At 43.2% G+C, this 13,891-nt stretch overlaps 1 protein-coding gene across 1 annotated transcript in view; it reads right to left on the minus strand.

Moving 5' to 3' along the window:
• The window catches only part of si:dkey-174m14.3 (uncharacterized protein LOC563117 homolog), a 58,065-nt gene that overhangs the window by 8,026 nt on the left and 36,148 nt on the right, over positions 1–13,891 (minus strand). The window contains exons 4-6 of the mRNA XM_033991445.2: positions 9,931–9,997; positions 3,872–3,979; positions 1,407–1,472 (exon numbers count right to left, since the gene is read on the minus strand). Coding sequence (XP_033847336.1) covers positions 1,407–1,472; positions 3,872–3,979; positions 9,931–9,997 — 241 coding nt within the window. The remainder of the gene's footprint in view (positions 1–1,406; positions 1,473–3,871; positions 3,980–9,930; positions 9,998–13,891) is intronic.

Genomic DNA, 13,891 nt, shown 5'->3' on the forward strand with positions numbered 1-13,891 from the left:
AGACTGTGGTACATCAAGCTGTTTTGCTAATACCCTGTAGTAAAGGTATAAATAAATGGTTGTTCTTGCATTTATTCAATTACCTTAAAACATGCATTGTACAGATCTGTCCTGTATTTTGGTTTCCATGGAGAAAGATACTTTTAATGCTATACTGTGGAACATTTAACGCAGCAACAGAAAAGCCGTAAAAATAGTGCGTAAAATTGAGTCTTTGTGATCAAGGGCTGAATAGTGAGAGGAAATGGGTCAGGCTTGAATACATGAAACAAACATGGTGATTTGGAGTGTAAAAGTACTATAATGAGAGGGGCCTATTGTCCGCCTGAGCCCACTCGGGTGACCTGGATACAGAAGTGAGTGTGCAGCGTCAATGCCATATGAAGATAGTTTTAGTTATCTTAGGTTCAGGTTATCACCTTCTCTTCTCACCCTCCCTTCTTCTCTACTTCTCAATCCTTCTATCTTTCAGGTATGAGGGGATACAAACCCGCCTCAGGAGCCCCAAGCCGACCCTGGATATCACTTCTGTAGAATAACTCTAGTCTATCATAATCATCATCTCTATGCATAATTAAGTCATTTTACACTGTGTTCTGAGGTTGTGGTCCTTTCTAGTGAATATTCCATTATTTTAGACTTTCTATGAAGAACAAAGTGAGCACTAATTATGAGAAGTAGCCATTTACAGGCTATAGCTGGCTAAAAGTTGGCTACGTTTCTAACTCAAGTGCTAGACTTGCAGTGTGTTTGTGTGTACACATTTACACAGAAGTGTACACACACACACATTGCAGGCAAAGAAGGTGAAGGGACTTGTCAGTAGTAGAAGCTATAAGAGGAGTATTAGGAGTTGCCACAGCACTTGGCACACAGTTGGTGAATAAGCCCACTAATTGTAGCAGTATTAGAAGTTGAATAGGACAACACCATGACTAAACACTAAAAAATACTGGGTTATTTTTTCTACTCGATTACTGGGATAGGGCTGTAGGTTATTTTTTGGGTTATTTTCACAGAGTTGAGTTGTTTTGCTTGACCCCAACACTGGGTCAACAGGTTGGGTCATAGTTGGATCATTTCTAGTAAAACATGACGATGGTCTACCCAGCCATTTGGTCAGATCATTTTAAACAACCCAGAGAAATGGGTCAAATATCGACTGTTCTACTGTCCACAGGAGCCAATACCCATCTCATCTGCTGCTCCAGACAAACGTCACATAAAGGTATTAGCACATGTTTATTTACTTTATCTTTGTAATTTTATCTGAAACTTTCCACTATTTAATCATTTTGTGTCAGTTAAAATCACTAAAGAAACATTTCACCATCTCTAAAAACAGCGTTCAAAGTGTACGTTTAAACTAAAATATGATTATGTAAATAAAAGTGATAGTGTGTTACCTCGTCCAACTGAGCCCGGCACTGCAGGAGCTGAGCAGCCAGAGAGCAGTCCTTACGGTACATATCCTGCACAACACACAGAACAAATACAACAATAGAATGTTATGTCATGACTGACTTTGTGGAGCTCTTCACCATGTAAAGACATTCCTTGTTATCTTTAGCCTCATAGTGTAATAAATGAATGATATTTTGACCTAATTAAGATTGTTGCTTCTTATAACACTGCTAGCTTTGCCAAGAATGTTCTACAGTATGGCAAACTAGGCTTTGTGTCATTTATATTTGAATAATTCTGCAAGGGTTTTAAATTTCCCCCACTCTTTGCACCAATAATGTAATATTTTTATGCAAAGGTATTGGTGCTGCCGTATAGTAAAAAAAAAAAAAAAAACATTACATGGGACCTCCAATCAGTCTCTGACCTTAATAAAGTAAAAAAAAAAACAGTATAAAATAGTATCCATGCTAAAATAAAAACACGCATTACAGATTAAAGAAACATTTTTGCTTGCTTGTTTTATTTGTTAACAATACTCAAGAGCGACCAGATAGATATACCATTTGATAACTTGTCCAAAGTAGATCTCCTCATCGTCATTCGCCAGTTCCACAACCAGAATCCACCTCCTGGTCGATATGTGCTTTCACTGTTTGAATCCATTGCTGCTGGTTTGAGGTCTGATTGGTTTCTTTGGCTCAGGAGTCACTGTGGTTTTCTGAACTTCTGGAGGCATCTGAATGTGGTTGGAGTTGTCAGGAGTAGTATCTTCTCTCTTGACATGAGTATTGGTCTCTGCACTATTAGTGTAGTCCATTGAGGATTTCTTGAAGAGTGATTTCTCAACTTCTCCAAAGCAGATGCCCAACCTTCGGACATCGTACAGCAACTCCAACCCAACTCAATCTCCAGTTTTTGTTGCTTTGTTCTACTCTGTTAGTTTAGTTTTTTCTGTAAACCCTGGTTTGAAGACAGACCAGTTCACATCTCCAAAGTTGATTTCAACTTCTGGTGAATCAAATGGAAACTCCCGCCAGTTCAGACCACTTGTAGAAGGTCCACTTAAGTTTTCTGGTTCAGGGCTCATTGAAAGACCAATCAACCTCGCCAAAGCAGGTGTTCACTTTAGGTGCTTCGAACAGCAACAGAAACACAGCAACACCAACTAAATGCTATCCCCTAGAGTTGTTGCTTTCAAGTTTGGTTTTCTCGCTCTCTTGACTTTTGTAGTTGTCTTTCCACCGTCTGTGTTGCTACCAGAAGATATTTTGCTTTAACACTGACAAGTCCACTTCTCCAAAGACGATATCCATTTCTGGTTTGTCATCTCCAGCCAAAGGACTTCCGCTATTTTTGTTCCATAGCTCTTTGGTTTTTGATTGATGATGATTGATTCATTGTTTTGTGACGACCTCCTCTGGTTCTTCTGAGATGTGGCTTAACCTAGAGTCTTCAGGCTTAGATGTCTCCTCACATGGTTTGAGAGGATCTTACTCACTATTGGTTCTGTTGCTTTGCGCTTCTCTTTGGACCAGGTGGGGTCATAGTTGCTGAAGCTGGTTCCTCCCCTTGTTCCTCGTCATAAACCTTGGGGGAGTTTGGACCTCCTCACTGGGTCTGTTCTCCACATATTGTTGGGGAGAGGGCTTGTTCACAAATCTAAAGATGAACTCTTACTCTGACGAGTCAACAGGCATCTAAAACCAAAAGCGGCCACCAGCCTTTGTGAATGAACGTCTTGGTTTTCCCATTTTGTCAAGTAGGTTTAAGCTAAGTGTCTGTTAGCATTCACCAAAAAGGTAGTTATCAGTTTGAAACGTCTGTGTCTAAACATGTGTCTCTCTGACTTAGATCACAATGATACTTTTTATTGATTTGAAAATGCTATATTCACCTAAAACACCATAGTAAAATGTTTCATAAGTTTCAATTTTGTTTTTGATGCTCTGCTCTGAGCCCGCCTCCCTTTGCTCCCCATGCTAAGTCACTCCTCTATCACAGAGCATCACAACACAGCATTCATCTGCTAATAAAACTACTACACATCGCATAAGGTTTGTGAAGTTGTAGTATATTGTTTCACATCATGCTTTTGTACACTGTATTTATAAAAAATTGCCATGTGGGAGCATGGGTGACACAGGCTTGTGGGCTGAGTCTCGGACAGACTTGTACTGCTAACTGTAGGAGAGTTCAAATAAGGCCTGGGAGAGATCACTAGATTGCTCAGATGTGCATGGCTGATATATAAAACCTCTTCTGCCATGTTTTTGATGAGGGAACAATTTTATAACATGATAGAAAGCTCAAATCATCCTATATATTTAGCCCTTCCTGAGACTTTGTTCCATCTGCGGATGTCATGAGGTGGCAGACTTTTTTCTTTTCTTTTCTTCACAAAGAACTCTCTATTCTAAATCAACCTTTTCAACCAGACAGCTGACAGCTGACTGTATGTCCTTACATTGTCCTCCTGGAGCTTCTCGATGGTAAGCTTGGCCTCTACCAGACGGTTGTTGAGGACAATGATCTCTCGGCTCAGGGCTCTCTTCTCGTCATCGTGATGCTGCGTCTGAAAAAGGCAAGGCACAAGGTAATTCAAAGTGCTTTACAGAATAAGAACGACATTAAAATCACAATACAGCAAAACAAAACATAAATAATCACAAATAATCATCATAAAATGAACATTCAAGAAGAAAAGTGCAGAATAAAAACCTTTCAGTCATATGCACAGCTAAACAGAACCATTTTGAGCCTGGATTTAAACTAAAAAACTAAAAAGAAAAGCAGGAGACATTTGAATGGCAGATGAATTCCCATGATCATAATGTGTATAGCATTATGCATAGAATTAAAAAACATTACAGTGCTTTAGATTATGTGGAAAACTCCATCCATCCATTTTCTGGGTCACGGAGGCAGCAGTTTCAGCAGGAAAGCCCAGATTTCCCTCTCCACACACACGTCCTCCAGCTCTTCCGGGAGAATCCCGAGGGGTTCCCAGGCCAGCCGAGAGACATAGTCCCTCCAGCGTGTCCTGGGCCTCCTCCAAATGGCAGCCCTGGCGGAATCCAACATGCACCGGGAACAGGTCTGACGTACTGCCGGCAATGCAAACACAGCTCCTGCTCCGGTCATACAGGGACCGGACAGCCCTTAGCAAAGGGCTCTGGACCCCATACTCGCGGAGCACCCCCCAAAGGACACCACGAGGGACACGGTCAAATGCCTTCTCCAGGTCCACAAAACACATGTGGACTGGTTGGGCAAACTCCCATGAACCCTCGAGGACCCGATGGAGAGTATAGAGCTGGTCCAGTGTTCCACGACCAGGACGAAAACCACACTGCTCCTCCTGAATCAGAGGTTCGACTATCGATCGGATTCTCCTCTCCAGTAACCTGGAATAGACCTTACCGGGAAGGCTGAGGAGTGTGATTCCCCTGTAATTGGAACACACCCTCCGGTCCCCCTTCTTAAACAGAGGGACCACCACCCCGGTCTGCCATTCCACAGGTACTGTCCCCGACCGCCACACGATGTTGCAAAGGCGTGTCAGCCAAGACAGTCCCACAACATCCAGAGATTTAAGATACTCAGGACGGATCTCATCCACCCCTGGAGCCTTGCCACCGAGGAGCTTACCAACCACCTCAGTGACTTCAGCCAGTGTGATGGACGAGTCCACCCTTAAGTCCTCAAACTCTGCTTCCTCCTCAGAAGACGTGACAGTGGGATTGAGGAGATCCTCGAAGTATTCTTTCCACCGCCAAACTACGTCCCCAGTTGAGGTCAGCAGCGCTCCGCCTGCACTGTAAACAGTGTTGGTGAAGCACTGCTTCCCTCTCCTGAGGTGTTGGACGGTTAGCCAGAATTTCTTTGAGGCCGATCAATCGTCCTCCTCCATGGCCTCCCCGAACTCCTCCCAGCCCCGAGTTTTTGCCTCTGCAAACTGTGACTAGCACAGAAGTCCAATAACAAAACACCACTCGGGTTCAGATCGGGGAGGCCGTTCTTCCCGATCACACCCCTCCAGGTGTCACTGGCGTTGAAGTCCCCCAGGAGAACAACGGAGTCCCCAGTAGGTGCACTGTCTAGTACCCCTCCCAGGGACTCCAAGAAGGCCGGGTACTCTGCACTGCTATTTGGCCCGTAGGCCGACACAACAGTGAGAGACCTGTCCCCAACCCGAAGGCGCAGGGACGCCACCCTTTCGTTCACCGGGTTAAACTCCAACACGTGACGGCTGAGCTGTGGGGCAATAAGCAAGCCCACACCAGCTTGCCGCCTCTCCCCATGGGCAACGCCAGAGAAGTGGAGGGTCCAACCCTTCTCAAGGAGTTGGGTACCAGAGCCCAAGCTGTGCGTGGAGGTGAGCCCGAATATATCTAGCCTGTAGAGGTAAGATCGGGCCTAAAAAATCCAGCCCGACCCGACCCAGGCCCGCGGGTATTAAAGCCCGACCCAGCCCGAGCCCGACCAATTAACTTGATTTGCAGGCCCGAGCCCGAAGCAAACCCGAAATTTCATATTTTATTTGTGAGGATAAATAAAAAAAATAAAGAAACAAACAAAGTTAAACATGCGTAAAAATAAGCCTACTAATAAAAAACCTTCGCCACTAACTACTGAAAATGGTCTAAGGTCCTGACAGCAAAAGTCCACGCACTTGTCTGTGATGGCCTGCTTAGTGCGAAGAGGTGCGGTCTGTGGGACAAATGATAATATAGATGTTCGACGATCATCACTTTTGCCAGTACAGCTGTTTAAATGCCTGCTCAGTGTCGAGGTGCCAGTCTTTTTGCTCTCGTATGAAAGCAAAGCGCCACATTGACTACATTCAGCGAAGCCAACGCAAGTTTCTGTAGCATTTTCAACAATCAATTTGAAGCCACACCTCACTCTTGCCGGTGTGTGTTTGCCTTTTCAGTTCCCCTGTCTTTAGTTTATCCTTTACTTCTTGCTGCTCCATATCAGGGATACCAGGTCAAAATAGATGCGGACTTGCGGAGGGGAAGATTATTAAGAGGGGGCGTTCACGTGCGCAGAGTGTGCTCTGGCTCTGCTGCTCCTGTTTAGTAGTTAAATAGCAATTACCTTACAGCGCCTTCTCTGTTTTATCCAAATTATTTTTTTTTATAACAAGTATTCCTAAGTTTAGTATCCACACATTGTTTTAGTATAAATTTTTATAAACATATATTTATTTTTAAAAAGTCAGGTAGAGAGAAGCCCGAGCCCGACCCGACCCGAACGTAATGATTGACATTTTAGGCCCGACCCGGCCCGAAATTCGGGTCGGGTCGGGCTCGGGCTCGGGCTTAAGATCTTACCTCTACTAGCCTGTACCTCTCAACCTCCTGCACGAGCTCAGGCTCCTTCCCCCCAGCGAGGTGACATTACACGTCCCGACAGCCAAATGCTGTGTCTGTGTATGTATGTGGAAAACTGCATCTCCTGTTAATTTGGTTTGGTGAGAAATAATTATTTTCTGCTTATATCTGCTTCTTTCCATGGTCTCTCTTATCCAATCAGCTATTACGAGTTTGCTTACACATTATACAGTTCCATACTATTTGTAGACCTCACTACATTCCAACCCTGGTACATGCTGCATTTGGTAACATTTTGTACAATTGTCAAATCCAACTCAAAAACTGTAAACATTTCTTGGTCGATTTCTAGTTGTAAAAACACAACTTCTCTCACAAAGCCCAGTTGAAGAGGCAGCAGAGTGAATGCATTTCTCTGGTTACTATTGGTTACCAGGCCCTAGTTTGCTTGTGTCTGCTCTGCGCTCTGCACCAGACTTTGTGCACAGGACTTGGCACACAAATGTTTTGACAAGATCTCCGCTATATTAAACTACCATATTTCCCTTGTGTAGCCCACCATTCTCAACGCAGTTACATTTTCACTGCGGGGGAGCTTAAAGATGGAGATTTGTCTTGCAATTTCATTTACAATACTACTATAGATTCCCACTGGTGATGCACAAGGGACAGTTCTCGGAGTTCAGCATGTAACTTTTCTGGTGGTGGCTAGTACACCATCTGCGTATCTCCGTGGAGACAATATTGCTTTGCGTAGAATGTTCCACGGTATGGCATTAAACTACCCAGCATTTATTTTAACCTTGAAAAACATGAAACTCCTCTACTATTAAAAAAAAAAAAAAAGTTTCTCTGTTAAATATTCAACCAGATGACCCTATGTATCCTTTTATCACCTGTACCTCAAATCCCCCCTTTAGCATTGTCATCAAAACAACCGCGCTAACAACGACTATCATTAGCTTTAGTGCTCTATTCAAGATCCGTGGCACCTGATGTGTTAGCAGACAAGACAGCTAATTGTGTGTTATCCGGCGTGGCACAAATGAAGCGAGGTGCGCCGGACTGGAGAACAAAGCACGGGCTATCATTGCGTGCTAGGAGGAGGACAGTTGGGCGGAATAAGCTGTAATTAGCGTCAATGGCACCACCAGCTAGCCTTTCATATTCAAATGAGCTCCAGACTGCTCCTGTTTGCTACTGCCAAACCTTGTATCTTTTAGGCTAGGTTACATTTTAAATTGACCGGTATAGTTAGGGGGATCGTATGGCCTCAGATGTTGGTCATGGCTAACTATGTTCAAGATCAATCAGATGGAGAGCAGGGGTTTATATGGAGCTCAACAGTGAACACCCACCTCCTGGTTCCAGAAATTCATTTTCCATTCATTTTTTCCCTTGAACTTTCTGAAAAAATGTTTATTAAAAGTTTGAAAGCTTAGGCTAATCAGCTACGCAGTAACTAATGACTACAAGACCTATAATTGTATTTAAGATCAGTTTCTGAAACTTTATAAAATGCTATGTTAGTGAAAAATTTCACAGAAGCTGTGTTTTAAATATGCTTTTTGGTATTATGAACATTAGTTAGCACGTAGCTGCTTAGCCTCCGCGATGCCTTTGAACTCTTAATATTAGAATTTTTTTGAAAAGTCTATGAGAAAAATTTAAGGAGAATTTACTTCCGGAACCTGAGAGAAGTTCAAAACATGCAGGACTGTGAAGCTCCATAAATCTACAGGAGATTCACTGTTCTTATCTTATCTTATTATAAATCTCCAAACTTCTGATCCACAAATGTTAAACCTGATCATTATTTGTTTGGGATTGGCTCTACAAACCTCCCATATAGGTTTAAAGTAATTTCATCTGACAACAATCACATTTTTGGTGTTGAATGATGGTGCCACTTTCTGAAAATGTTATGAAAAAAGGACTTCCTTTTTTAAAATTTACACTGACAGTTTTGCCCTGAATGTTCTGCAAAATGGCATAAAACTAAGCAGTCTCCATGGAGACAAAGCGTGTGATTTCACCAAAACAAGAATCTGGCATCAAAAAGGCAACATTTTTAAATGGAAGATTGGTGATTTTATGCCATATTATGGAACATTCCAAAGCAAAGCAATGACCTATTAATGAGGCACCTGAAAGGTCTTTATTATCACTTTAAGAATTGTGTATAAATAGCCCATTTTTACTGAGCCTAAATTCTGCTCTGTATTTTTGTTTTTCACTGTCACTGTGTTTGACCCCTCTGCTGGCAACAGGGAGGAGTGAAGAATTTTCAAATGGTAAATTAGCGGGGTGGCTATTGTGCGTGGATAGATGCTTCATAGTAAAGAGAATGGAACACATGGCCTCCACTTTACCATCATAAACAGAGCAGAATATTGAGTAAATGTTCACACAAAAAATATGGACAAATGACAAACAAAAATGTGCTTCTGCCAAATGAACAGAAGGAAATCTTTGCTTTCATCTGGGATATTTAACTGTTTAATTTAACTGTATGTAGCTCTTACTGTTTTTGAAAAGGTATAACAATCATCATCAAGTTTTTTCTCATTCTCAGTATGTGAACAGACCTCATGTGAAAGCTCAGAACCTCCAGAATCCACTCACTGAGCTGAAGAGGCTGCACTAGCACTGATGAACTCATGATTGTCTGCAGGTGCTGGGGTTTAGGTGGAGAAGATTCAGATCAGAGAGATGCATTTTAGGCTTAAACCAACTGGATTCAAGCATTGAAACTGGCAACACAAATCAGGGTAATTCTGCTTTCTTTTGTTCATAGATAAATGTCAAATATTTTGTGATTAAACATAAAGCATTAGGATTATTATCAGTAAAAATATGTTTGATTTGAACATGTTTACCTTGTATCTAGGGACACAGATCGGTCATGATTATGGAATTTAAATTAAAATCTTACATACAGTTCCTTTAAGTGTGAGGAAGCCTTCTGTATTTGATTGTCACTCTTCTGTGATTGGTTTGACCTTAAACTGGTGGGCGGGGCAATGATTTGTCATGAGTAGGACTGTGGACACTCCTGCTTTCAAATACAGCAAATAGAAATAATGTGGAAAAAAACTTTAGTCCCTCATTTTAAAGGTGAAACTCTGTGTAACTAGAAAACCAATTTGACTGAAACACAGACGACAGATACATTCTATTGACTTACATCTCGGTGGATCTTCTCCTCCAGGTCCTGGTTTATCCTCTGCAGGGCTGAGTAGCTGCTCTGTATTCTGCACATACACACACACACGTACACACACACAGCACAGAGTAATGAGAACCAGTGGTATACAGGCTGCATCCAGAGCTGTGTGAATCTGCGCACATATGCCCCCTCAGCAGTACAACATCAAGAGGAGGAGGGGGTGTACGGGTCACTATACACAGAGTAAGCTGAATTATACTGAGTAAAATACAATACCCGCTGTAGTCCTGTTAGACCTGGTTTAGTCCTGGTTAAATCATGGTAAAGTCCTGGTTAAGTCCTGGTTAAGTCCTGGTTAAGTTCTGGTTAAGTCCTGGGTTATGCCTAACTGAATCAAGCCTAGTCTATGCTTCTGTTGTAGGGAGCATTATACCTCTGATGACATAGGCCAGATAACAAATAGCTGATGTATTCTTTTTTAAGTCATGGGCTATTTCTTATCTTGGGGGAGTCCTAGCCTGGGTTAGAACTAGTTTAGTCCTGGTTAAGTCCTGGGTTAGACCTGACATAGTCCTGGTTAAAGGGCCGATATTATACTGTATCCTGAGCTATGTTATGATGTTGTTTCCTCCTCAGAAACATACGTGGAGTTTTGTTTTGTTTCATTCACACATGTTCAACACACAGGCCCTGCATGTTTAGGCTTTTTTCTCAAACAGAAAACACTCTGCAGACCGTTGTGAGACAGGTTAGTTTTACCCTACTGATGATATGCTGTTGCAATAGTAATCCTGCTCAGTACGAGAGGAACCGCAGGTTCAGACATTTGGTGCATGTGCTTGGCTGAGGAGCCAGTGGGGCGACGCTACCATCTGTGGGATTATGACTGAACACCTCTAAATCAGAATCCCCCATAAACGTGATGATACCATAGCGCTGTGGATCTTTGAGTGGTCAAGGATAGCCGGCCCACGGGGGTCGGTGAGCAGAGCCGTTTGTGACAGGGCTGGGGCACGGCCAATACGGGTCGCCTCTCTCCTATTGCGCACCTCATGTTTGTGGAGAACCTGGTGCTAAATCACTTGCAGACGACCTTGTGATGTCATGTGGTAATATAGGAAGTGCTCCACTGCATTTTTAAACTCCACACACCTTCACTGGAATCATTTGGATCATTTCAGCCCTGGAATTGGCAATCACTTCTCAACAAAAGGTAAAAGGAGCTGTTAACTTGAAAACTACCACTTCTGCATCACAGTAGAATATAGCATTTTGAGTGTTGGAAATGTAGATGGACTAATAATAAAGTTTATGATGAGGTAACAGCATTCTAACATGGCTTAATGATCATAAGAGTAAATTTTGCAAAATATAGGACCTTGAAATCCTGGTTTAGACCTGATGTAGTCTTATTTAAGCCCTGTGTTTGACCTGGTTATGTTATACAGCCTCTGTTATTGTTAAATTGAGAGTTATTTCTTGTCCTGGTTTAGTCCTCGTTATAGTTCTGGTTTAGTCTTAGTTTCTTTGTTGTAGTCTCACTATATAGTCCACTATAAAGACCTTTAGTCTTGCTTTAGTTTACTATTGTCTTGCTTATAATACTAGTTACAGTCCTGCTTTAGTCCAGTTTATAGTCCTGGTTTATTCCTGGCTATAGTCCTGATTTAGTCCTGGTTCAGTTCTGCTTTAGTCCTGGTTATAGTCCTGGTTAAGTCCCTATTATAGATATAGTCCTGTTTTAGTCTAGGTTTATTCTTGGTAATGTTATAGTCCCGGTTCAGTCCTGGTTTAGTCTTGGTTCTAGTCCTGGTTCTAGGACTGCTTTATTCCTACTTTAGTCCTGCCTTAGTCCCTGTTTTAGTCCTGTTCAGTCCTGTCTTGGTCCCTGTTATAGTCCTGGTTTAGTCCTGTCTTAGTCCCTCTTAAAGTCCTGGTTTAGTCCTGTCCTAGTCCCTGTTATAGTCCTGGTTTAGTCCTGTCCTAGTCCCTGTTATAGTCCTGGTTTAGTCCTGTCTTAGTCCCTGTTATAGTCCTGGTTCAGTCCTGTCTTGGTCCCTGTTATAGTCCTGGTTTAGTCCTGTCCTAGTCCCTGTTATAGTCCTGGTTTAGTCCTGTCCTAGTCCCTGTTATAGTCCTGGTTTAGTCCTGTCCTAGTCCCTGTTATAGTCCTGGTTTAGTCCTGTCTTAGTCCCTGTTATAGTCCTGGTTCAGTCCTGTCTTGGTCCCTGTTATAGTCCTGGTTTAGTCCTGTCCTAGTCCCTGTTTTAGTCCTGGTTTAGTCCTGTCCTAGTCCCTGTTATAGTCCTGGTTTAGTCCTGTCTTAGTCCCTCTTAAAGTCCTGGTTTAGTCCTGTCCTAGTCCCTGTTATAGTCCTGGTTTAGTCCTGTCTTAGTCCCTCTTAAAGTCCTGGTTTAGTCCTGTCCTAGTCCCTGTTATAGCCCTGGTTTAATTCTGTCTTAGTCCCTGTTATAGTCCTGGTTTAGTCCTGTCTTGGTCCCTGTTATAGTCCTGGTTCAGTCCTGTCTTGGTCCCTGTTATAGTCCTGGTTCAGTCCTGTCTTAGTCCCTCTTAAAGCCCTGGTTTAGTCCTGTCCTACTCCCTGTTATAGTCCTGGTTTAGTCCTGTCCTAGTCCCTGTTATAGTCCTGGTTTAGTCCTGTCCTAGTCCCTGTTATAGTCCTGGTTTAGTCCTGTCCTAGTCCCTGTTATAGTCCTGGTTTAGTCCCGTCCTAGTCCCTGTTATAGTCCTGGTTTAGTCCCGTCCTAGTCCCTGTTATAGTCCTGGTTTAGTCCCGTCCTAGTCCCTGTTATAGTCCTCCTGGTTTAGTCCTGTTTTAGTCCCTGTTATAGTCCTGCTTTAGTCCTGTCTTGGTCCCTGTTATAGTCCTGGTTCAGTCCTGTCTTGGTCCCTGTTATAGTCCTGGTTCAGTCCTGTCTTAGTCCCTCTTAAAGCCCTGGTTTAGTCCTGTCCTACTCCCTGTTATAGTCCTGGTTTAGTCCTGTCCTAGTCCCTGTTATAGTCCTGGTTTAGTCCTGTCCTAGTCCCTGTTATAGTCCTGGTTTAGTCCCGTCCTAGTCCCTGTTATAGTCCTGGTTTAGTCCCGTCCTAGTCCCTGTTATAGTCCTGGTTTAGTCCCGTCCTAGTCCCTGTTATAGTCCTGGTTTAGTCCCGTCCTAGTCCCTGTTATAGTCCTCCTGGTTTAGTCCTGTTTTAGTCCCTGTTATAGTCCTGCTTTAGTCCTGTCTTGGTCCCTGTTATAGTCCTGGTTCAGTCCTGTCTTGGTCCCTGTTATAGTCCTGGTTCAGTCCTGTCTTAGTCCCTCTTAAAGCCCTGGTTTAGTCCTGTCCTACTCCCTGTTATAGTCCTGGTTTAGTCCTGTCCTAGTCCCTGTTATAGTCCTGGTTTAGTCCTGTCCTAGTCCCTGTTATAGTCCTGGTTTAGTCCTGTCCTAGTCCCTGTTATAGTCCTGGTTTAGTCCCGTCCTAGTCCCTGTTATAGTCCTGGTTTAGTCCCGTCCTAGTCCCTGTTATAGTCCTGGTTTAGTCCCGTCCTAGTCCCTGTTATAGTCCTGGTTTAGTCCCGTCCTAGTCCCTGTTATAGTCCTGGTTTAGTCCCGTCCTAGTCCCTGTTATAGTCCTGGTTTAGTCCCGTCCTAGTCCCTGTTATAGTCCTGGTTTAGTCCCGTCCTAGTCCCTGTTATAGTCCTGGTTTAGTCCCGTCCTAGTCCCTGTTATAGTCCTGGTTTAGTCCCGTCCTAGTCCCTGTTATAGTCCTGGTTTAGTCCCGTCCTAGTCCCTGTTATAGTGCTGGTTTAGTCCCGTCCTAGTCCCTGTTATAGTCCTGGTTTAGTCCCGTCCTAGTCCCTGTTATAGTCCTGGTTTAGTCCCGTCCTAGTCCCTGTTATAGTCCTGGTTTAGTCCCGTCCTAGTCCCTGTTATAGTCCTGGTTTAGTCCCGTCCTAGTCCCTGTTATAGTC

This window comes from Periophthalmus magnuspinnatus, chromosome 24, assembly GCF_009829125.3.
Source record: "Periophthalmus magnuspinnatus isolate fPerMag1 chromosome 24, fPerMag1.2.pri, whole genome shotgun sequence".
Classification (NCBI taxonomy): Eukaryota; Metazoa; Chordata; class Actinopteri; order Gobiiformes; family Gobiidae; genus Periophthalmus; species Periophthalmus magnuspinnatus.